This window comes from Ochlerotatus camptorhynchus, unplaced genomic scaffold, assembly GCF_037179485.1.
Source record: "Ochlerotatus camptorhynchus isolate MF236.1 unplaced genomic scaffold, CSIRO-AGI_Acam_v1.1 ptg000361l, whole genome shotgun sequence".
NCBI lineage: Eukaryota > Metazoa > Arthropoda > Insecta > Diptera > Culicidae > Ochlerotatus > Ochlerotatus camptorhynchus.
In genome coordinates this window covers 4075705-4101603 of record NW_027040849.1, presented here as the reverse complement: position 1 = coordinate 4101603, position 25899 = coordinate 4075705, and the positions used below count along the sequence as shown (strand labels likewise).

General features: G+C 41.1%; 2 protein-coding genes and 2 pseudogenes across 4 annotated transcripts in view; 2 read left to right on the top strand and 2 right to left on the bottom strand.

Annotated features, from left to right (window-relative positions):
* Positions 1–997: 997 nt before the first annotated feature.
* LOC135709541 (uncharacterized) lies at positions 998–2680 on the top strand (annotated as a pseudogene).
* A 147-nt stretch (positions 2681–2827) lies between these two features.
* LOC135709540 (uncharacterized) lies at positions 2828–4007 on the bottom strand (annotated as a pseudogene).
* A 5643-nt stretch (positions 4008–9650) lies between these two features.
* Positions 9651–10668, top strand: LOC135709649 (cuticle protein CP14.6-like). Its single transcript, XM_065232034.1, has 2 exons — positions 9651–9783; positions 10070–10668. Exons 1-2 carry the CDS (start codon positions 9769–9771, stop codon positions 10523–10525), a joined length of 471 nt encoding a protein of 156 aa, XP_065088106.1. The 5' UTR covers positions 9651–9768; the 3' UTR covers positions 10526–10668.
* A 9384-nt stretch (positions 10669–20052) lies between these two features.
* Positions 20053–25899, bottom strand: part of LOC135709434 (ribosomal protein S6 kinase alpha-5-like) — a 118764-nt gene continuing 112917 nt past the window's right edge. For all 3 annotated transcript variants that reach the window (XM_065231755.1, XM_065231756.1, XM_065231757.1), the window contains exon 8: positions 20053–24676. In XM_065231755.1, coding sequence (XP_065087827.1) covers positions 22682–24676 — 1995 coding nt within the window. In that variant the 3' untranslated portion in view covers positions 20053–22681. The remainder of the gene's footprint in view (positions 24677–25899) is intronic.

Genomic DNA, 25899 nt, shown 5'->3' with positions numbered 1-25899 from the left:
AGACCACCAGACAACAGTTATCTCAAAAACCTTGTCTCAGCCGAAGACGACGACGGTGACGATTGGCACGCTTCTTAACGTTATGCATTCATATTTATTTTCGGAACCGGTAATTTGAATCGACCTGTTGCCATTTGGATTTTGAGCCACTGCTTATGTTGCATTCCGCCGAAAAATAAATACATCGGTGATTCTTCACACAAACTCATTATCATACTCATAATCGATCAAGCACCGCATAACTTAAATTTCTCGACGGAGGAGTCGTTGTTTTTCTATTAACCACCACATGGAATCAGTAGACAGCTCAGTTAGGTGGTTGGGTCAGCCGAGAAAGAGGAATTAATTTCATGTCGTTCGGTTTTAGCTGAATGAAATTCAAGCTGATTAATAGCGAAAATTTGGATGATGCATGCATATTTATGTGCCATAAATGGATGTGGACTGTTCTCTTTTGGCGTGAAATGTGTGAAAGGTCAAAATGCAAATATGGGTACATTCGATTCGTTGCCGGTTATAGTCGATTGATGTAGGAGGCAGACACTCTGGCAGATTAAAAGCAATAAAAATATAATATAATAAGGCGTAAGGTGTATTACCAAGGCGGATAATCAAAGGAGCCACAGTAGGAAGAAGTGTTAGTTTGTGTACTAAAATGAACATTACCGATTGTAGATGGCAAATTTTGCTAAAATTAATCCTCCTCACGTTTATTCGCGAAAACTATTAGGAAAGTTACAGTTTTTTTTTAAGTGACGCCGGGTTAAAAAAGACCCAGGAAATTTTACTGCATCAAATACCGTGCCAGCACCATATTTGACGCGTTGATGACGCACTCGTCTAGTTTTGATCGCATCTCGATTTTGATTTGTATTTTTAAAAACTTGGTTACACCATCATCTCTAGAGCATATTATTTGCAGAATAAACCTTTCAAAAATAATGATTGAAAATAGTCGAACATTATTGAGTACTTCGATTTAGCAACCGCTTCGAATATGGTGCCTCCACGGTATAGTCATAGAGGTAACTCTAAGACTAGAAGGTCCCGAAGAAACGTGCTCAATTTTTGGCTCAGCTCTGGTACTCTCTTCGGTCCCAAGCTAATCGATTCACCCCTCGAAACATAGGAAAATCTACTATCCCCTCATTTTATCTGTCAAACTTTCACAGCAAATCAAAACAAACATAGTGTAGTACTAGAATTTCGACTAGAATGGGGTACGTTAATCGATTTGCTTGGGACCAATAGGCTAGTCAAATAGTGAGCCAATTTTAAATCGTTAGTTTCCACCGGTTGGTATCACTGTTTGTATGGATATTATTTCCTAGGATTCAGTAGAAAGACACTTGCGAAAATATATGCGAAACACCGGACAACCATTTCAAGCTGGATAAGGATGTACGAAGAGAACAAAATATTCTAGCGGAAGGAAAGGGAACAGGTATATTCAATTCAACTCGGACCAGAGAAGGTGGATAGTGGACCATTATAAAAACTGTCCTATCCTTTACCTTGACGAGACCAAATCTCAATTTGAACAAACATTACACAAAACAATTAGCACGTCATCTGTAAGCCGAATCCTTCACGCTGCAGGACTTTCCCGGAAGGTATTAGAGCGCCGAGCAATTCAAATTAGAATGCTGGACATCTACAGGTTCGTTTCAGATATGGCTATTTCGGAGACGAGCCAGCCAACGGCTGAAAGTCTCCTTAATAAAAATATATATAAAAAAAGATATGGCTATTGTGACCTGGGATATTCATTCCCTGGTTTTTCTCGACGAAGTATCGTTCGACAATCGAGGTATGCTTAGAAATAAAGGGTATGTGCCAGTTGGAGAAAAAATAGTATATAGAGGAGAGTTTGTTCGACGGTCTCGCTGTTCCATGCTTAGTTTTGTAGGGTACAATCAATAATCAATACGAAACTAACGATTTTAAATTGGCTCACCACTTTAGTAGCCTATTGGTCCCAAGCAAACGATTAACGTACCCTATTCTATTTGAAATTCTATTACTACACTATGTTTGTTTTGATTCGCTATGAAAGTTTGACAGATAACATCAGGGGTGTGTGGATTCATGCAGAACATGCAGGGGTGAGTGAAATAGCTTGGGACTGCTCGGGACCGTTGTTCTGGTACTGAGTGAGCCAAAAATAATAATGATTTTCTTCGGGACCCAGTGGTCTTAGAGTTACCTCTATGGTACAATGGAGTACTCGAAACCTTTACCAGAAAAAATTCTTCAATTGCGTTCGTTCTTTTGCTACTGCTGGTCTAGTACAGCGAAACCCTGGAGAATACTCGGTTTAGATTTTGGATGGAGCAAGAATCCATTGCCATAAATCGATAGTCGAATATCTACGTTCGTTGGGGATAGCAGTTGTTTTTCTCCCTGTTTATGCTCCATTTTACAATCCTATAGAATTTTTTTTTTTGGTTATCTTAAAAAATACTTGAAACGGGTCTACGTAGAAAACAGTCGGAAAGATCTTACCGCAGACATCGTTGGAGCCGTGTGCCATTTTAAGAACTATGATTGTACAAGAGTTTTGACAAAATGTGGCTACCTACCTGGGGGACAATTTGATCCTAGCCGGGAATTGGGAATTCGGATTCGAAACATGACCTATATATATAAGCCCCATATGATTGAAAGAGAACTATTTTAAAATCATTGACTTATTCTTTACTGTATGCATAAAATACATCTCAAACAACGTATCATTTCATTTTACAAAAAAAAAAAAAAACGCTGTTCGGTTTTGATTGGAAATTCATTAAAATCACCTGTAAAAAAACATTTAATAAACGCAAATTTAATTCAAAGCGTGGTCCACATCAAAGCAATTGGTGACACTATGGGCAAGTTCAACTGATGAGAACTTATTTTCTCTCACACTGACTGAACTATTCATGGCTGTTAGCATGTCGTCGTATTCCTTCTGTTTGGTCTCCATCATCAAAATCCTTTCTCCCATAACATTAAGTATATTCTTTACTTGTTGATAGTCATTCTTCAGCTCCTGAAGTATGTTCCGATACGAACAGTTAACCGTGTTAGCTACCTGCACATCGAGCCTTGCTTTCTCCAATATTGTATCACTATCCACAGGAACACTACTAAAAAGGTTGATGAGGTGCTCTGGAGGCGTTTGATGTTTCAGATTATCCCGTTGGTCATATGGTTTACTCGATATCCAGCTTGCCCAGCACCCCCAGTTGACGTCGTCACCTGAAAAATACTTTCCATGTGTGTATTTGAGCTCCCCTTTCAGCTGATTTATGGTAGCAACAGATTCCGCACCAGAACGGTCCGTCTCCAAAGGACGAATAAGCTGGCACTCAACTTGACGCCATATCTCGAGACTTGTAACCGAATCCGAGTACTTATAGACGATTACAAACATTTCCCTTGCCAGCTAACTGACCAAGGTATTGCTGTCCACTTTCGAGGGAACAATGTTTTTCTTACTGGATTTGTCTTGAAACATAATAAATGTATCGCGTTCGTCGTAACTTGGTAAAAATTCGGACCACGTAGCGTCAACTCGTGAATCTGATGGTTCTGAGAAAGCAACGGCACGATAAGTGAATTTGGAACAGAACTCCCAAATCTTCATTAGGACTTCTTCGACTGCATCAACATCAACGTTGATCGTCCCGCAGTTTTCGTACGACTTTTGATTTTTAAACTTCTTCAAGCAAACCGCTGCTCGGAATCTGAATTTCTTTCCGCTCAATCTTGCTGGCATATCCTTGTTTTGCATTTAAAAAAAAACACTCGCTCACCTTTTTCGACGATGCAATGACTGTGGAAGTTGATGGTTTGATCTCAGGCTCGACCAACTCATAAGCTGGATTTTCCAATTCATCAAGAGTCTCAATATCGTAGTCAATCTGCAGCGGATCCGCGTAAATGAGAAAGTCTTCGTTTCCACCTTTAACGTACTCCATCGAATCATTTTCGGTGTTTTGAGCATCGCCAGGTGCTTCCATTTCTTTGTAATAGGTTTTTATTGAGTTTTTAATCGAAAGATTATATTTAAATAAAGATTCAGTTGGAAATCACTCGCATCGATCAACAATATTTTATTCCGAATGTCTAAAGTCAACAAATAAATCGACAGTGAGCATGCATAAGGGCCTATACGCGATGATCGATTCTCTTCGTCGATTTTCTCTTTTGTTAATAACTCGCTAGATTTAACGTTTCTCGGTGCGTTTGCTGTTGCTTTTGATAGCCAATACAACCTGTTACTACTCTGCATTGAACAAATTCTTGAAAATTGTTTCGCTTAGCTGTAGCAATGTAAAGAGAAAATCGATGAAGAGAATCGATCATCGCGTATTCGCCCTTATGAATGCTCACTGTCGAAATAAACAAACATGCTCGTGGTGTCAATAAATGGAGTCGCTTGATTGTTATGCAGAATGGTTGCCAGATCTACTGTGCTTTTTAAAACTTCTCTATTAAATGAGACATTAAGTTTTATTAAGTGACTTCATGTCATGGTAGCGCAATTATTCCGCGATTGAAAGTGTCTAATCAATTTGATCGTGATTTGTGCGTTTTTGTTGAGATGCACAATAATTGGAAGTATAAATAGAAGCAGTCAATATCATGCAATTTTATCGGGAAGATATAAATTTCACGTGTTTAAATTAATACTTATATCTACTCATAAAATTGTAAAATATTGACTAATTGATTATTATATGGAAGACACGTGTATGAGTTTTTTTCTGAAAAAATATGAACACCTGTTTGCAGACTCAAAATGCTGATGTCACCGTCTGAAATCATAAAACTAGAAAAAGACTACATATAATCATAAATAAATTAATGTAAAAGAATCTAATTACCAACATTTGCAGCAAGCGCTGAGGAATTTTGAATCTTTGATGATTTCTTCCACCACGCTCGGTGACGCCATATTGTTTTTTTTTGCGTACCTGAAAATCACGTAAATCTCGTTTCACGTTAATATCGAAGTCCCAAACACATAAACACAAATACACTAAATCTATACTAAATCCACAGACAAACAGACATAACACTCGCAAGATGTTCATCGAACAAGCATTTATCGGTCAATTTAAAAGTATCTTAGTTGGTAGTACCATAGAGGTAACTCTAAGACCAGAAGGTCCCGAAGAAACGTGCTCAACTTTTTGGCTCAGCTCTGGTACTATCTTCGGTCCCAAGCTAATCGATTCACCCCTCGAAACATAGGAAAATCCAATAACCCCTCATTTTATCTGTCAAACTTTCATAGCGAATCAAAACAAACATTGCGTAGTACTAGAATTTCGACTAGAATGGGATATACGTTAATCGATTTGCTTGGGACCAATAGGCTAGTCAAGTAGTGAGCCAATTTAAAATCGTTAGTTTCGTATTGATTGTTGGTAGTACCGCCACCTGTGGCACGCATAGTCAATTCCCTTGCGTTTGACGTTTCCACACTACCGCCATCTGTTCAGCGTACTACCCACCACAGTGTACTCAACAGATGGCGGTAATGTTTTAACGACGATGTTTTACAGTGAGAAATATTCAATGTGTTATGTCTGTTTGTCTGTGCTAAATCTATAAGTGAATATACAGTCAATTTCACCAACATTTTTAGTGGACATGACGTGTAATGCAGGTCAAAGTTACTAACGGCACGTAACATTTGAGATTTTCTAAATACAGATCTGGTACGTGATATTTCACGTAAATCAGACGTGAAGATTTTTTAGAGTGTATGTTGCCAGAGATGAACCAGCCGATGGCTGAAAGTCTCTTTAATAAAGAAAGATACAAAGATACAAGAAGATTAACGAAATATGATAGAGACCTGAAATTTCCGCACTTTCGGAAACGAACGTTTTGCTGTCAAAAGAAGCTTCCAGTGATCTCTAAGGCTGTGAACCATTTGCCGAGTTAAATTTAACTCGTGGTTAAAAGTGACATTTCGAAAGTTATTTCTTATGTTCGAAAATCCCCGTGCTGTCGCCCGACCGGTTTTCGAGCCACGGTCGTCAAAATTTAACTTCTTGTCTGTCAGAAATAACCACGCTCAGATTGCAGGGTTTAACAATAACTTTCCATCTGTCAACTTTTAACCAAAAGTTAAAAAAATCCACCAAATGGTTCAGAGCCTAAGGCTGTGAACCATTTGCCGAGTTAAATTTAACTCGTGGTTAAAGTGACATTTCGAAAGTTATTTTCTATGTTCGAAAATCCCCGTGCTGTCGATCGACCGGTTTTCGAGCCACAATTGTCAAAATTTAACTTCTTATCTGTCAGAAGTAACCACGCTCGGGTAGCAGGGTTAATCGATAACTTTCCATCTGTCAAATTTTAACCAAAAGTTAAAATAATTCGCCAAATGGTTCAGAGCCTAAGAGTGGCGCCACAAAAAAGTGACACACAGACTGCAACTTACATCCATTTTCGAACTATTGGCGTTGACGGCGACTCTGTAGCTCTTTACTCCTATGAGAAAATCCATAAACAAACGTCAGACTGTGCGTGAAACATGGCGTACTTCGTACTATCCTTTCACTCCATCGAAAATTCCCATAAGAAACTGTCTGAATTTGCTGTAAGAGCAAATTTTTCGACGGTGCCGTCAACGCCAATTGGCCTCAAAAGAAAGATAAAGGTTCCTAAAATGGCACCCTTCCCAGTATTTCTCCAATTTGGCCTAAACATTTAGATTTTTTACCGAGATAAGCACAACCGACATTTTATTTTGCTGAATCTTAGTGAAAAACTTGCCGAGATTCAACTAACAAACAGGAATTTTGCCAGCAAAATAACCTGCACGGTAACCAGCGTAAACACATTAATGTGTAAAATTTCACACATTTCGTGAAAAAAGGGGTCTACTCATAAAATGTGTAAACTGCGTTTACACATTTATGTGTAAACCCAGCGAACGTCAATAGAAGTGTATTTTTTACACATTTTTCAAGAACGGTTTTTACAGTAAAATGTGTAAAAATTTATCATTTCTAGAACTTAAATATAATGGGTGCGCATGGTTTTTTATTGCCTTCGGAATTTTCTTATTTGTGTTAATTATAAAATAAAGATTGCTCGAATACAATAATATTTTATTAAAAAAAAGGAATGCCATCAAAAAATCAGTACCGGCGCCGGTGTTGTAAGCGTGATTGCCTCTTTCCCCAGCAGGCCTGATTTCAATCCCAGTCGGCACCGCTGGGATGTTCTGAGGCATAACATCTCTGATCACGCCGAGAATCACGCCTTCCTTCGGAAGGGAAGTAAATCCATTGGTTCCCGGTTCATGAGTTGATGGATCGATAGGTAGGATCCAGGTGTGGGAGCTTCCTTCCTGGCGTCAGTAGCATTGGTGCTCAGCACGGAAAACAAATTAAGGAAAAAACAAAAATCAGTATGAAGCAAGCAAGTTTTTCCAAAACTTAACTATGAAAATAGTATAAATCACCTACCTTCTAGTATGTCCATCGTCGTACTGTCCAGCTTGGACCGTAGTTCCTCCATTTTCCTGTTGTACTTCACTGAAATATAAACAAATTACGTGCGTAAACAAGGCAGGCTACAGCAAAGTTTGAAGTTTTTTTTACCCATTAATGAGTATAAAAATACACATTTTTTGACTGGTACTACATTCTTAAAATGTGTATTTTTTTACACATTTTAAGATCTCCAAATTTACACATTTTTTGACAGCTGCATATAAATATAAAAAATGTGTATTTTTTTACTCATTTATGTGTTTACGCTGGTTACCGTGTGAGTGTGTAGGATGCCTGGCACCGGTTCTGATAGGGCACAAATGGACACGTCATAAACCTCGTGTACTGGGATCGTCCAATGCACAATGGGGAAAAATGGACGAAAAAATACATTTAATTGTGTGCCACTGAAATTCGCTGGATCAAACATATAGGGGAAAAGTTGGCTTCGGCAATACCTTAACCTATTATCGTCAGGGGGTAAACAAAGACCTAGAGCACTCAAATTTGGCCAATAGTTGCTCTGAAACACAATGTATCCACATGCCAAAATTGAGCTCTCAAGGACGTTGTTTACCCCCCTGACGATAATAGGTTAAGGTATTGCCGAAGCCAACTTTTCAGCTAGTTCATATCATTTCTGTAGGTAAACTTGCGGAATCGAATGGAAATGGTTTCATCCCCTAGGTAAAAATGTCGAGATCACAGGTATGAAAATGAAACTACAATGTGTAGAATCTAATTATCTAATTAAAAAACCAAAGATTTAAGTAAACTAAAGAAGAAAAATCTATACAAATCTCTAATAAGGACTTTGAACAGCTTTTAAAATTTCATACTTATAACCAGGGATGATTCCTCGGATCGCTCTTTGGAAATTCGTTCATTAGTTTATAATATAGAAAGCTAACGAGGAGTCCAAGTGTTGCCTCAGTGTATCGGTAAAACCCACCCCAGTGACAGGAAGTCATTATCGCGCAGGAAACATACTTAATTAACAATTACCATAAACGAACGGTAGCCCGGAAGGTAGAACTAGCCTATAAATGGTTTGGATGATACCTTGAGCACGTCGTTATACCCCCGTTCACATTACAACCTATATCACGTAATGTAGGCTGTCTTGCAATGAGCGCTCATACATAGGATTTCCAGTGAAAACTAGATGTATGAGTGCTCATTGCAAGACAGCGTATATCACGTGATGTACGCTGTAATGTGATCGGGGTATTAAGCTCATTCTTAGTTTTATTAGGGGTGTCATACCGTGACAGCGGTTCCAACATAGCCAAATAATTTGATGTCGACATCAAAGCAGTCGAACATCCTGGATCGGGATTTAATCCGAGGATAATACCGGTTCAAGTTTACCACCATTACAGTTTCACTGCCCATAACCGCAAGTCAGTTTCATTTGTAAAAAAAAACTGGAAATGAGAAAACGACATCCAAGATTTTGTAAGTTTTCACATTTTACACTTATTTTGGAGGGATAATTTTGAAAATAAACGTGCAATGTGATAGAATGCATCTATGTTTAGTAAAAACTATTTCATAATTTTTTTTTATTCCTAAAATCTGAGTGGGACTAATTTGCGATTACATTTAAAGGGCGATTCAAATATGACATCCACATTTTTTTTTAAATCCCGATTAAGAATATACAGCTGCTTTGATGTCAACATCAGAGTTAAAAAACATGACTCTAAGCAAACATTTAGCAGATCGTCGGAATTAAAAGTTCATCCGAGGTGGAGCTTACCGTCATCAATGAATGACTGTGAAAGTTGAGGGCAGGCACAATCTCGTGTAAGAGCGTCAAAAACTAGGTAGAATAAAAAGCATACAGACTCTGACGAAATAAGCTATTATCACTCGAAATGTCAATCAAATAACCATGACATTGAAGGAGACTGACTTTCAAAGTGCAATTATGCATCGAAAACTACATCAGCAAATACAATTCGTCGCCACGACAGTTTGAATCAATCGACTAATTTGAATATATTTCTCTCTATGTTACCGCCGAAAAGATCGTCAGGTCACACCGTGCACCATCATACCGTTTGTCCAAAAGTGGCGAAGGTGTGCGACCGCGATTGCAAAAATCGACTCTTCTTTCTGGTCAAATTAAACACCGGTCAGGTGTCTCGAAATCCGAAATCTGTATAAAAACCACCGGCCAGCATCCCAAAAGGTATCAGTCTCGCAGAGTTTTCCGTTCGCTTATCATCTAGTCTGTTACGCTTCTTTAGGCTTGAAAATGTACAAGAAACTGGTGAGTCGAAAAGTTGATAAAATTACCTAATATAACAGCCAAGACGAACCGGTGCCGAAAAGTTAATTTTGCCTTTGTTTGATGCCGGAGCAAGAATTCGATTAGCATATTATGCTAATACTGTGAACTCGAACCGATACTTGCAAATGTGATGAACAGTGTCAGTGACATTACATGTTGCGTTTTATCCCATTTGACAACAGTTTCGTAAAAATTTTAATTGATGCAAATTTTGAAGTTCATGATTTGAAACTTTTAATCAACTTGCATCGCCTCCATCCAACAGTTCATCGCCTCATTGGTGCTAGCCGTGGCCGTGGCTGCTCCACCAAAGAAGCCCTCAGAGACCCGTACATCCCGAGGTGCTGCCACGGGTCCTGGCGCCAGCGGAGCGGATGCCACCGCCACCATCGAGGCCCAAGATCAGATCATCAACGGTGACGGTAGCTACGCGTACAACTTCGAAACCAGCAACGGAATCCGGGCCTACCAGCGCAGCGACAATGGCATCAACGCCAACGGGGAATTCTCCTACGTCGCTCCGGACGGTGCCGAGTACCGTGTGACGTACGTGGCCGATGAGAACGGTTTCCAGCCACAGGGTGCCCATCTGCCAGTGGAGCCCCCAGCACCGGAACATGTAATCAAGATGCTGGAGGATCTGCGTGCCGCCAACAATCCAGACTTTGACATCGCCAGTCTGGACGCTACCATTGCCCGGTTGAGGGCTACTCAGGGCTAAAGTCGCTGCTAGGAGCACACCAATGGCTGTGCGATGATACGTTGTTCCACCTGGATGGGGAATTTTGTACATATTTCAAAACACAAGATACAGGATGATTAGTGCAATACGTGTAGTTTGTAAGTGTGTAAATAAATTTAAATATTTAAAACATGAGACAGCGTTTTATACTTATTATTGCATCTAAGGAGGGTTGTGGTGCATTTCGAAGTGATGACTTATGACGTTGGCATTATAAAAATCTAAGAGATTTCAAAATCATGTCTACTTCCAACGTAGCGCAAAACAACGGACACGAATTGAATCATGGAATGTATTGACGTTAGCCCAGCAGGGTAAACTGGCATAACTCGCCAACGAGGCGCGACGCATGAAGCTAGAAATCCTGGGACTGAGTGAAGTTCGTTGGCCAAACTTTGGAGAACACAAACTGCCGTCGGGACAGGTACTACTATACTCTGGTATTCAAGGTGAAAACGCTCCCCGCCATCGTGGAGTTGGTCTCCTACTTAGCGTCCAGGCAAGTGCTGCGCTCATCAAGTGGGAAGCCTGTTAATGAGAGGATAATCGTTGCCAGATTTAGAACACGGGTTCGTAACCTTACCATAATCCAATGTTATGCGCCAACCGATGCTGCCGAGCTACAGGACAAGCGAGCGTGGGTGAACTCCCTGGCCGACGAAGGGGAGAAAGCCGCAAACACTGGCGATATACGCCTCCTCTACGATATCTCACGACGCCTGAGTGGAGCAAGGATGAACCCGAGGATGCCAGTGAAGGACACGACTGGACAATTGCTTACCGACCACACTGACCAGCTGAAACGCTGGTTTTAGCCCTTCGAACAACTTCTTCAAGTTTCAACGGCCAACCAGCCATCAACATCTCGGCATGATCCGCCTAGGGTGCGGCGCATCACTCGCGTCAATTCCGAGGCCCCATCACTGCAGGAGATTGAAGCAGCTATCCGAAGCATGAAATCCAACAAGGCTCCAGGGGTCGATCGCATATCAGCAGAGATGCTCAAAGCTGACCCCATGCTATCCGCACAAATGTTGCATCAACTATTCTGTAATATCTGGGACACCGCGACTTTTCCGGCCGACTGGATGCAGGGCATCTTAGTGAAGGTCCCAAAGAAGGGGGATCTGACTGTGTGCGACAATTGGCGAGGCATCATGTTACTGTGCAAAGTTATCCTGAATCGGTCGGATACAGAGCAGGTCAATGAATTCCAAGAGTCCCTTTATTTGGTATTCATTGACTACGAAAAAGCTTTCGACCGTCTCAATCACGAGAATCTGTGGGACGCCCTGAGACGCAAGGGAGTCCCGGATAAAATCGTCAACCTCATCGAAGCGCAGTATGAGCAACAATCAATACGAAACTAACGATTTTAAATTGGCTCACCACTTTAGTAGCCTATTGGTCCCAAGTAAACGATTAACGTACCCTATTCTAGTCGAAATTCTAGTACTACGCAATGTTTGTTTTGATTCGCTATGAAAGTTTGACAGATAAAATGAGGGGTTATTGGTTTTTCCTATGTTTCGAGGGGTGATTCGACAAGCTTGGGACCGAAGATAGTACCAGAGGTGAGCCAAAAAGTTGAGCACGTTTCTTCGGGACCTTCTAGTCTTAGAGTTACCTCTATGGTATGAGGCTTTCACGTGCAGAGTTCTGCATAACGGAGCCTTGTCCGACCCTATCCGGGTAGTCGCTGGTGTGAGACAAGGATGTATACTATCACCGCTACTGTTTCTCATCGTAATCGACGAGATCATGGTAGGTGCAATTGACCATGTACCGAACCGTGGGCTGCTTTGGCAGCCTATCACCATGGACCATCTCAACGACTTCGATTTGGCTGATGATGTTGCTCTACTAGCACAACGGCGCTCTGATATGCAGAGTAAGCTCAATGACCTAGCCGAACGCTCCTCTGCGGCGGGTCTCACTATCAACGTCAACAAGACCAAATCGTTGGATATCACCACGGGCAACCCTTCCAACAGTGGAGAAGGTCGAAAGTTTCCAATATCTTGGCAGCCAAATAGCGTCGGACGGCGGGACCAAGAGCGACATAGGTGCACGAATCAAGAAGGCTAGGGCTGCCTTTGCGAGTTTACGAAACATATGGAGATCCAACCAGATAAGTCAACGCACTAAAATCCGAATTTTCAACTCGAACGTGAAATCTGTGTTGTTATACGCCAGCGAGACGTGGTGTGTATCAGCGGAGAACACTCAAAAGCTGCAGGTCTTCATCAAACGATGCCTGCGGTATATAATTCGTGCCTGGTGGCCTCACAACTGGATCTCGAATGCCGAGCTCCATCGTCGATGTCATCAGAAGCCGATAGCAACAGAAATTCGAGAGCGAAAGTGGAGGTGGGTCGGCCACACACTTCGACGGGGCGGAAACGAAATCTGCAAGCAAGCGCTGGATTGGAATCCGGCAGGACATCGCAGCAGAGGCAGACCCAGGGGCTCATGGCGGCGGAGCCTCAATAAGGAAATTAAGCAAGTCGATAGGAATCTGACCTGGGCCCAGGTCAAGGCAAAAGCGAGCAGCCGCCCAGGATGGAAGTCTTTCACGTTGGCCCTTTGCACCCTGCTGGTGGTGCACAGGACCCTTAAGTAAGTAAGTAATCAAATTTTAACCAAAAGTTAAAATAATCCACCAAATGGTTCAGAGCCTAAAAATGTTATGGTTAATTTGCTTAACGACGTGTTCGGGATATCATCAAAACTATTTGTGGAATAGTTCAATCATTTGGTTTATCGTTCGTGTATGGTAATTTTTTATTAGGGTAATCGATAACTTTCCAGCTGTCAAATTTTAACCAAAAGTTAAAAAAAAAAACGCCAAATGGTTCAGAGCCTCAGTAAGCGCTCAACTTCCGAGCATAGCAGACGCGTTCTCGCTAGTGCTTGACAACGGAAGTCGAACGCAGACTATTTTTCTAAAGTTTTTTTTTCTCGGATGGAGTACACGGTAAATTGCAACAACTCAAAATTGAGTCGAACATGCTCATTTTAGCAAGAGTAGGCGCACTTTTACTCACTGTTGAGTAAACGACGTTCTCGCACAGAGTGAGTCAAAACCACTCTGTGTTATTTTCAGCCGGGAAGTTTGTTTTTTTATTTGTTTCGATAAAAAATGGAAATTACCTGCTCCAGATTAATTTAACTGAAGCTGAAGACGATTGAAAACCGTCTCCGCATGCAATTCCTACTTACCATAATACATTTCGGCCGGTGTGATACAATAATTTCGCCGTTTCTTAGAGCATTTGCTCCGACACGGCTGGCATTTTTTCTCGGACTTGGCTGACTGAGTGGCTTTTACTCAGTTTGACATTTCTCGTTTACTCAGATTTTGACAACCTAATGCATCAGACGGAATTGAGTACGATCGACTCACCCGGTGAGTAAGCTGAAGTAACCGCGTGGTAGTTATACAGGCACCGTTGGGCCTATCGTGTTTGTTTTTCGTAAACGCGGTACCGGCTTCGCCATGAATCGGCGCGAAAACACCTTTCGTATCGATTATGCGAAGGTGCCTAAAAACGCTAAAAACCAACGTATGAAAAGCTTCTTCTATTCATTGCTAGTATGTAAGGGAATTTACGTATTCTCGTCAATCTAAGCAGCTTCCGCACTTCTATTAGCATTTTCTCAGTGTCACGACCACATATGACGTGTCTGTTTGTTTACATTCATCTGCTGCTAGCTATTCTATCCATTCCAATCAACAAAACCGTCCAAAACGGTTTGAAAACGTTTTTAACGCGCTCCAAACTTCTCAGGTGAGTGTGACTATTGTCGGCAGCCTCTTTTACTTCGGCAACCTTTCCGTTTAAACTGCGTGTTAACCAGCTGTTCTATTATCGGCAACTCGAAATCAGCCGTATTTTGATGTGCTTATGTTTCTTTTGAAGAAACACCTAGCATAACAGGTTTGCTCAGTCGTAAAAATGTATTAGGATTGAAGCTGAAAGACTAAGGAATCGTTTAAATACATTCAGCGAAGTATTTTAGTGAGAAAATACATCGAAATTAACGTTTAAATTGTGGTTGCCGAAAACAGTCGATGGCTGCCGAAGCCATAATTTACCCTACATACATACATAGTTACCTTCTTGGATTCGGTATCTGACTAACTGCAACTTCTGAGACCGCCTTGCACTCCTTTTGTGTGTTTATTCTTTGTATTCGTCCTTCCTTGACCGATGTGGCTGTAAACCCAACAAACAATCGTCTATTGAAGAAATGACTTGTTGGCCATTTTATTCAACTGCATGCTTAATAGTACTTGTACTATTTTTAATAATAACTTCTGTTCAGGCGTTGTTCACACAAATCTGGAGAATTTATTCAACCACAACATTGAACTACTGGTGTTGTATAAGGTATGTCGAGAAGCTTTTATTCGACTTCTATGAGTTGTAACAGAGTTTATGCGATAAAATTTTTGATTATTCAGCGTTTATTAGACATCACTGCTTCCATAAAACAGTGATGCTCTGTATACGCTTGATTCTCATGTGAAGTAACGTTTAATTAGACATTATTATACATTTGTTAAACGATTATTCAACTGAGGGAAAATTAACCCGAAAATAAGAGGGACGGGACAGGGAAGGGTGTTTTTTTTTTTTTTTTTTTTTTTTTTTTTTTTTTTTTTTTTTTTTTTTTTATACAGGGGGGAATCTGCTCACAGACACCTGAGAAGGAACTCAGGGTGTGGGGATGGGAGAATTTCACTCCCGACCCACTAAACCTTACCCTGTGCGCTTGGCCCTTGGCCTCCCCGGAACCGCCCGAAGGCATTACTTCGTGGGAGGGGCGCACGGTTTCATCTGAGCTATCCTAGAATTCATCATATGGGCAACTCAATAATCAATAAAAGCTTGCATGAAAGTAAATACCTATCAGCACTCCCGATCGCAACTCTAGCTCCTTCAAGGCCCTGTGGGAATGATTAATTCATTCATCGTTGTTTTAAATGAGACCAATGTTGCCTCTTCACATCTCCAAGTCGAAACAAAGGATGCTCGGTTATTTTTTAAACTAGACCAATCCATTCATTATCGTGAGTCATGTGATCGATGATTACTATATTCAAAAGCAGTTTCTATTGTATGCACTCCGCAAGTTAGGTTGGACTGTATTTCCTCTGCCATCTTACATAGCTCGGTGTATGCTCATAAATATCAAAACATTAAAAGAGCGTCGTGAATTTGCTATGATTTCTTTCGTAAACTATATCGTATCACATCGAATTGATTCAATAGAACTATTGTCATCCTTAAATGTATATACACCATCTAGGCATTTACGAAATAGAAATATATTTGCTACAAATCGTCACCGTACGAATTATGCCAAATTTGGACCCTTGAACCAAATGATGGATACATATAATAAGCACATAACATTGACTTTACAATGACAAAAACCAAATTAAAGCAATATTTTAATTACTCGCATAACTTCAGCTAGAAGTAATGTTTTAACTTGCTCTCAAGACATATTATAAAAAAATATATACAAAGACAAAATTTCAAACATAGTTCTTAAGACAACAATTGTAAAACGGTCTACACTGATTGACGACAAATAAAATAAATAAATAAATAAATAAAATAAATAAATAAATTAATTATGTTCTACACAAATAAAAAAGAAGGGTTGAGCTTGGGATTGAACTCACGACCTTCTAATTGGAAAGCGGAAACGATAACCACTACTCTACTGATTTCGCCTTGTTGTAAGACTGAATCAGTGTTGTCGAATAATGAATCTAATACGTCGTTTATGAAGCATTTACAAATCATGTGATTGCTACATGGACGCATAGTGGTATAAGAGCTATTATGCTGACTGTATTCACCTTTCTTCGGCAATATTCTAAAGCAATGCAATGAAATCTAATAATGGAGCTTGAAAATATTTATTAGGCGTCTAATAAAGCATGTTATTAAATCAATTGAAAACAGTCGAATTAAAGTGTCAATGTATGTACAAATTACACTTATACAGTTTGTTATTAGATCGAACTTCTGGCGTTGAATTGGGAAGACATTTAACACTTTTACAGCTTTTAATCAGTAACTTAATCAGATCAGAGCAAACAGTTGAATAAATGTGCATCTATCAATCTCAATGAGCTTTTTCAGCACATAATTCGACAACTCTTTTTATTCAGCATTGTACACTTTTATACAGCATTTATTCAATATATATGCTTATTTGTGACTCTGAATTGTTTTTTGGGTGGTATAAGAGCTATTTTGCTGAGTGTATTCACCCTTATACAGCAATATTGTAAAGCAATGCAATGAAATCTAATAATGGAGCTAGAAAACATTTATAAGACGTTTAATAAATCATTTAATTCAATCAATTGAAAATAGTCGAATAAAAGCGACAATGTATGTGCAAATTACACTTATTCAGTTTGTTATTATATCAAACTTCTGGTTCTGAATAAGGAAGACAGTCAACGTTTATAAAACTTTTAATAAGGAAATTAATCATATCAGAGCAAACGGCGCATCTATCAATCTCAATGAGCTTTTTTCAGCACATAATTCGACATCCTGTTTTATTCAGCATTGTACACTGTTATACAGCATTTATTCAATGTGTATGCTTATTTGTGACTTTGAATTGTTTGTTGGGAAGCTATGTCCATTTAGAATCCGGAATAATAAAATCAACTGTATCTCGGTAACGGATTGACGTACAAATATGGTTAATACATTAAAACAAAGGTAATTCACTGTACTTTTAGAAAAAAATATATCAATATCATTTCTCTTTGTTTCTAATGAAAATTCACACTTTCTTCTTTATTCCTCCCATCAAACGCTGCACACCTCCGGAGTCAAGTTCCTTCGCACATTTGTTCCACACTTTGGTCATCTGAATCGCGTCCCGAGCCGTTTTTCCACTTTTCTTAAGCTTCCGCTTCATTATTGCCCAAAATCTCTCGATGGGCCGGAACTGCGGGCAGTTGGGTGGATTTATGTTTTTATCGATGAAATCTACGTTATGACTTCCCGGCTGTAGTGGCAACTCGCCAAATCTGGCCAAAACTTCACGGGACCTTTATGGACTTTGATGAAAGGTAGTACGCGGTTTTTGAGGCATTCTTCCTTGTACAGCTTCGAGTCCATCGTCTTATTCGTCACGAACACTTTGGTCTTTGCTCCGCAACTGCATATCCGTTGCCAAATCATCAGTTTTTGCAGGAACATCTCCTCGTGCCGTCGCCATGAAGAATTTTTGGCCAGGAAGCTGTCCGAAATCCATTTTGACGTAGGTTTCATCGTCGATGAGCAGGCATCCTTGGTACTTCGTCAAAACATGCTGGTAAAATTTCCGAGCTCGAGTTTTGGTGACGAAACTTTGCTTCAACGTTCTGTTTGGTTGCTTGCTGGCTCGATAAGAACGATATCCTGCTCGCAAACGAATTCTTCGAACGGTACTGCGAGCAGCAGCGTATTTTTGTGCGATTTCATTATCTGATAGTCCAGGGTTTGCTCTGACGGTTTTGGTTCAGCTTGCGGTCATATGTTCCACTACGACGCTTACCTTGAGGCACTCGATCCACGCTCTTTCGCTCACTGAAACGTTTGAGCACATACACGGTTGATTTGGCGATTTTCAACGTTTTTGCGATTTTTATTGCGGACCACGTTGGATTATCAACGTGGGTGTGCAGAATTTTTTCTCTCCTCTCGGTTTTCATCTGGAATAATTGTTGACTCACTGCACGAAACACCGTGAAATTTATACCACAGAAAGTGGGCGCCTAAAGGGTGTCCACGATGAAATTGCCACACACAAAATTGATTCGCAAAATTCGAGTTTTCATCCGATTACCATCACATTTTCAGGGATTGAGAAATAACTATTAAACTTCATTTTACCATTTTACTCGTATTTTATTTACAGTCCATACGCAAATGCCCACACCTTGGCCTTAACCCCGGCCATAAGATTCTGCACAACCTGTGAATCAACCGTTTTTTGCATGTAAACCCATACTTTCTTCAGTTCCTCGACTGTCTTCACTACCTTAGGTCGTTTAAGAAGGTGCTGCTTCATAATCGCCCAGTACTTCTCGATGGGGCGGAGCTCCGGAGTGTTGGGAGGGTTGAACATTTTCGGCACGAAATTGACCTTATTGTCCGCATACCACTTCAGCACGTCCTTGGAGTAGTATGAGTAGCATGAGGCCAAATCCGGCCAGAAGATTGTTGGGACGTTGTGGGCCTTCAGGAGAGGAAGCAGCCGCTTCTGGAGGCACTCTTTTATGTACACCTGTCCGTTCATCGTGTCCTGGGTCACGAAAGGTGCACTCCGCTTCCCGCACGTGCAGATGGCTTGCCAAACCAGGAATTTCTTCGCAAATTTGGACATCTTCTGAGTGCGGACATGCTCCGGAACGCTGAACTTATCCTTGGCTGTGAAAAACAGGTTGCCGGGGATCTGTTTGAAGTCGGCCTTCACATATGTTTCGTCGTCCATGATGCAGCATTCAACTTTCGTCAGCATGTTGAGGTACAACTTCCTGGCACGGGTTTTGGCGGACTTGTTCTGCTTCTCGTCGCGATTAGGGGCCTTTTGTACCTTGAACGTTCGAAGCCCAGCCTTAGTTTTGGCCTTCTGGACAAAACTTCGGCTTAGGTGCAGCTTCTTAGCCACATCCCTAACGGAGGCGTTCGGATTTCGGTTGAAGGCCCCAACTACGCGGCTTCCGATCGGTGGTCAACCGTTCCTCGAACCGCTTAATCACTCGCGACACCGCGGAATTCGCGATTCCCAACGTTTTAGCGATGGAACGATGCGAGAGATACTTGTTCTCGTGATGAATGCGCAAGATTTTATCACGCACGAGCTGTTCTTTCGACTCCATTTCCGCGAGTTTTGATCACAGGACTTCAAAACTTGCAGGATGTAAATAATGCACTATGAACTAAATCCACCCAAATTTTCATTAAATTCTACCCAACGGTTAAAAAGTTAGAGCAATTTCATCGTGGACACCCTTTAGGTAAACAAACCGCTGTAAAATAATTCTTGCAGCGGTCACTTTCCGTGCCACTGCAACACAATAAGTGAGTCCGGATTCTAACTGGACAGAACTTTAATTGTTGTAATAGGAATGTTGGGATATGTTCTAGTTAGCAAACTGGATGCACCATTCTGCTTCAAAGATAGTTTCGTCCGAATTGTATTTTTTTTAATATTTTTTTTTTGTTTGCATTTCTGTTTTTAAATAATAGTGTTTTCTTTCGTATTGGCATTCGCTAAACTTCATGCTTGTCTCCTCTGGGTTATTAAATTCAGCAATAAATGAATAAATGTAAAAACAAAATGGAAAATAATAGGAAAAGGAAACGGATGGTGCGCTTAAGCCTAAGAACCAAGAAGAAAACAATTGCAATTAACTAATTAAAAAAGTAGAAAACATCCATTCAATTAATTTAATCTAATATTTTTTTTCCATATTTTTCAGTTTTCTTTTATTCACTAGAATGTATTTTTGTTTTGCATAAATTCAATAGTATTCCATTTGTCCTTCCTAAGAGATACTTGTATTTTGTTTTTTTTTTTGTCTAATATACCGCGGTCTTTACAGTGTTTTCTTTTGTTGTATAGTTCCAGCTAACTTCATAGAATACGACTAAAATGATTACGTTACGATACGATGTGTTTGTTTCTATAGTCTGTGTATGTGTGTGTTGTCAGTTAAAATTACCAACTAAGTTTGCTTTTACCTATTTAAGAATATTTTTTTCTGTTTGTCTGTACCTAGACGATCATCCCTAATCAATTGAACTAACTATTTCACGACATTACTCTTTTATTGGTTTACTTGTTGTATGTCTTCTATAATTTTCTGTTAATGGTTTTCAGCTCAATGATACTTTTTATTTCTTCTTAAAATAGGCTGATGTATCTACATCCTAGAAAATGTTTTGTTATTTTCGTTAACCTCTTTGAGATACATTCGACCGTTAAGCCGGTTAAGCCTATGTTGGTTGGTCTCTGTCCTACTTCTTTTTTTCCTTTATTCCATGCACACAAACACTTCTCCGATGAGCCCCAGACAGGAACCGGATTTTTCTTCAGTTTTGAGTTCCAGGTTTGGTCACTAGTTTACCTATATTTGTTTTCTTCTATTAACTATTTACAAGGTCCAATAAATGGTACCACATTCTACACGAAACGAAAGAATATAAAAAAAAAATGGTCCACACTCACACTGTTTATGTCTACAACATGCCTAATAGGGATTTAACTATATGTATACTCGATCACACGCTAACTGATCTAATGTCCTAGGTATTTATGTTCAATAATTTATCAAGGAGAATAACAAAGGGGAGGGGAATAATAGAGCAGATTGAGGAAACTACTATTTGTGGTGCTTTACCGTTCTCTTTGTGTGTGTGTTAGTTCCATGTTCAGCTCAGTTTTTCTTCTGTGTTCCACTGCTGCGCTGATATGGATGATATTTTAAGGCAAATATTCCTTCTTAAAAAGGCTTCCTTTTTGTGTTGTTTTTTTTTTTATCGATAACTACTAACGGTTTTTATCTGGTGTTTAGTCTATTTGATTTCCTGCTGCTTCGTGTTTCATCTTGTTGCATTCTATCTGTTGGTCTATTTTCTTTCTGTTTTATTTTTTTACATTGGAAGTCTATTTGGAGAGTACAATACAGTTTGGGTTGACAGTAAATGAAAGAATATGCACAGTGATGGATGGTCGATGAATTCCGATGGGGGAAGAATGGTAGTCAGTCGGATGCGATAATTGAGTAGCAATTCTCTTTCAAATCAGGCTTCTATTTGTAGCAGTTTGGAGTCTCAAAAAGGGCCTCTTGAGGTACTTAAACAAGTGTTAAATCCCTCAGAGAACACGAAACAAATTCATTATGATGTTACAATTGTACATCCAGGGTTGGTTGGCTTGATGCTCGGTTGTAACGTGTGTGGAGAGGTTGTAAAACCAAATTGACGGTTAAAACGGTCGCGATAAAAGTCAAAGAGATTTGATTTAACGAAGGCAAATTTCAAGTTTGTCCAACTGGTTACACTGTGTGTGGAGCAGTCGAATAGGGTTGTCCTGCATTACCCCAAATGACCACTGCCCCGAATGAGATTCTGCCTTCTTTTCAATGCTGCTCGTTCTTTTCTCATTTGGGATAATGGAATTCGGGGAAGTGACATTCGGGATAATGTAGCACAATCATATTACATTGAGGCAATACTAAGTAATTCCATAAGAACTTAGGGTAAGAGGGGTATAGTGGACAGGTGGGGTATAATGAGCAGTTACCTAGTAGCACGATTTGATTAAAGAGAATTTTATAGCTTTCCATTCAAGTCCTCCACCAAAAAAGTGGACATCTCGAAGTTTGTTGGTCTTTTCCTGTGAAAACTTTTATTAGTTTCTCTTTCTTTAATCCCAGACTTAAACTGAACTTCATTCATCTTCCAATAACCACTGCACTGATTTCAAAGCGAACTCTACCAACCAATATGGAATATGGAGAATGAGGCTAGAAACTAGAACTACAAACTGAAGAACTAGAAGATACATTTACGGTACACGAATGGTTTACAGGCTACTGCTTGAAACCGGGGCGTTGTTGTTACTCTAATGTTTTTTTTTTTAATCGCGAATAGCACTGTGTGACTTTTATCCCAACCAGCTTCCTGCGCGATTGCCTTGTATTTTTTTCTATCTCTGAGTTCAGTAAAAAAATGGTGTACCTGTACTTTACTGGAGTAAAAAGAGAAATCCATGTTGGTGCCTATTTGTTCCTATTCAAATGTCTCTGTGTGTTTTTTTAGTATTCCTATCGGTCTGCCCGTCTTCAGCGGCTCCTGTGGGTTTGCCTTAGATTTCGTTAACAAACATCTCTAATAAGTGCACTTGATGGCTCGCTGCTGGTTGCGCCCCACTATTTTAAGAGAATTTCCTGTCTTTTTTTCTAAGAGATCGATTGAAACAACTAAAGGAAAACGAATGCATAAAGAATAAAGTGAAACAATATATGGTACAATAATGGTTTGTGTAGATAATAGTCCTCAAGGGAAAGAGAATTGGTTCGAAACAAACGGTTTCTTATTAATATACATAGCTTACAACCTGCCGCATCCGCTTGGGTCTGTGGAAGCTCATTTCGAAGTCCATTCGCCGTTTGCGAATTTTTCCCAACGGGTTGATCGTAAAGCTGAGGCAGATTGATTTCCGTCGGCTTGCTCGGTTCAGTTCCGTCTCATCGAAACCCCGGAAGATGAATTCTTCGAACCCGAATTCCAACGGTTCGGCATCGATTGAAGCTCGCAGCCCGATAACCAGCGATTCCCTCGAACAGGACGACAGATTAGGATCGAATTGTTCTACTGAATCGACGAAGGCAGGTTCGTGGTCATCATCGTCAGCTTCTTCCTGAACGACTTCGTCAGGCTGATGTTGACCCTTGAATGGTTTGGTCATATTTTCGAGCACCAGAGGAATGGTAGTACTGCTCGTATCACTAGCAGTGGAGTTGCTTCTTCTCCGCACCTGTTTCTCCGGTTCTTCTTCGTCTTCCTCCGGCTGTGGCTTTTGATGATGCTTTTTCATCTGCTCCATCTCGGCTTTGTGCTCTTCAACAACCTCCTCAAGATCTGCCAATAGGTCATCGATCTCTTCATCGCCATCCAGCTCATCGTCGTCTTCATCTTCCGGCGCACTTGTTGGCGCTTTCCTTTCCACTTCGTTCAGGTCATTGTTATTGCTTTCACTAGAATCCTCCTGTTTCTGCTTCTCCTCTTTCTGACCCACAAGCTCTTTCTCCTCGAAGTGATGATCGCTATCGCCGGCTTCGTCTATCAGAACCACCTCGGAACCATTCGTCGAGACACTGATCGTTCGGTGTCCGTTGTTGTCCGAGATGGAACTGCTCTTGCTGGACTTGCTTCGTCCAATTCCACTCGACGTGCTCTCCTCCATCGAGCTACTGTACTGGCTTTCGGTCGATTTTTTCGATTTGGCCCCATTGGTGCGTCGCTGGTTTGCTGTAGCCGTCCGGCTAACCTCCCGCAATCGGAAACCTTCCTCTTCCGCTCGCCTAAATGCATCGTAGGTATTCTTCACGTTCGCTTCCAACTGCTGCAAGCTTTGTTCCGGATAGATCATCTTCAACTGTCGTCGCACGCCGGCCGTCCGGTTCAGATCTAACCACTCATGGACCATCAATTGCTCCATCGTTATCCGCCGATCCGGATCAACCGTCAGCAGTCGTTTTACTAAGTCTTTGGCCTCTTCACTCACGCACATCCACGCCGACGATGTCAGATCAAACGAACCCCGCCGGATTTTGTCCATTATGATTTCCATCTGTTTCGCCGACGACGCCAGATTTGTGTGCCCGAAAAATTGCCGCGGCGTAAACGGAGCCTGTCCGCACAACATCGTGTACAGTATCACACCCAGAGACCACAGATCACTGGATTCCAGCGCGTACGATCGTCCCTCGAACACTTCCGGTGCCGTATAACCCAGCGTGCCAGCGATCGGTGACGACTCCAGGCAGTTGTTGTTCTCTATGCTTCTGGCGAAACTGAAATCTATCAGTTTCAGATGCTCCGAGTTAGGCCCCTCGAAGAGCACATTCTCCGGCTTGAGATCACAATGAGCGATGCCTTTCTGGTGCATGTAAGCCACCGCCTGCACCATCTGGCGGAAGTAGTGCCGAGCTTGGCTGTCGGTAAAGCTGCTACTCTTGTTTATCCTATGCAGCAGTTCACCGCCGTCCAGCAGTTCCAGTACGATGTAGATGTGATGGGAGTCTTTGAGGGCTTCGACAAACTTAACAATATTGGGATGACCTTGGCACGCTTTCAGTGCTTCGACCTCCTGCCGGGCGTAGGCCGCCGGTTCCGAATGGTTGAACAGCACTTTGACTGCGTAGTAATTGCTACTTTTACTACTATAACTGCTGCTATTGCTTCTGCTGCTGTGGTTGGAACCGGAGGAAGAGGAGGACAGTCGGCGGCATTTGAGACAGGTGGAGAACAAACCGTCGCCGATGGCCCGATCCGGTAGAAGTTCGTACTTTTTGTAGAATTGAGAGCTCTGAAAAAAGAGGGAAAATGCATAGTGATTAAATTTAGCCAAGCGACCAATCCAGGGGGACAAAGAGACGACTCTTTGGAAGGAGCAGACCAAGGAGTTGACCAATACTGAACGTTGAAATGTTGTCACATCCATGGTGGGTATATACATGGTGATACAGCTTTGTCACTATATGGGCGAGGAGATCGCGGGGGGAAAAAGTGCGGTTTTAGTGCAAATTGTAAACAAACTCGGTCGCTGTTCCATACAAATATCCAACATGGCTGAATCATGAATTTGACACGTTAGAACACCTATATGTAGTCATCTTGGTCACATCTAATTCAAATGCTCTTGCACTCAGCGGTGCCAGATATACAGATATGTCTGTATTTATACAGATATTTGAGGTTTCGTACAGACCCAATACAGACTACAGACATTATACAGATATTTGAAAATTAATACAGATTTTGTACAGATTTTTACCAATTGGTTCCTGAAATTTAGCATAAAATAAACAAAATTATTTTCGAAATTTGAACAGCTTCAAGCAATTATGGACTTGAAACCATTGAAAATGCTCCACCCGGCTGCCACACGCTGGTTGTCATTAGAGCAAGTGGTGAAACGGATGCTAGAAAGACTTCCAGCACTCAGAGTATACTTAAATTATACTAATTCGTATGTGGACTTGGATAAGGTTCCAAAGGGTGACATCAAGATCTACACTGGCGACTTCAATGCGAAGATCGGCTCCGACAACACGGACTATGAGCGTGTCATGGGACGCCATGGCGAAATGAGCGAGAACGGTGAGCTGTTTGCAGAATTTTGTGGCAATAACGACATGGTGATCGGGGGCTCGCTCTTCCCCCATCGGCCAGTGCACATAGTCACGTGGGTTTCCCGTGATGGACATACCGAGAATCAGATCGACCACATTTGCATCAGCCGAAAATGGAGACGGAGCCTTCTTGATGTCCGGAATAAACGCAGCGCCGACATCGCGTCTGACCATCACCTTCTAATCGGTGAAATCCGCCTACGCATGGCGCGGATTCAGCGACGGGAGGAGAGACTCGGGCGGCGGTTCAACACACGCCGACTTGAAGATCCAGCGGTAAAAAGGTCTTTTGTTCATGAACTTGAGACCCGAGCTGCGGACGTTCCAGAAGGTGGCAGCGTAGAAGAACAATGGACGGCCATCAAGAATGCCTTTATAGAAACAAGCGAGAACAACT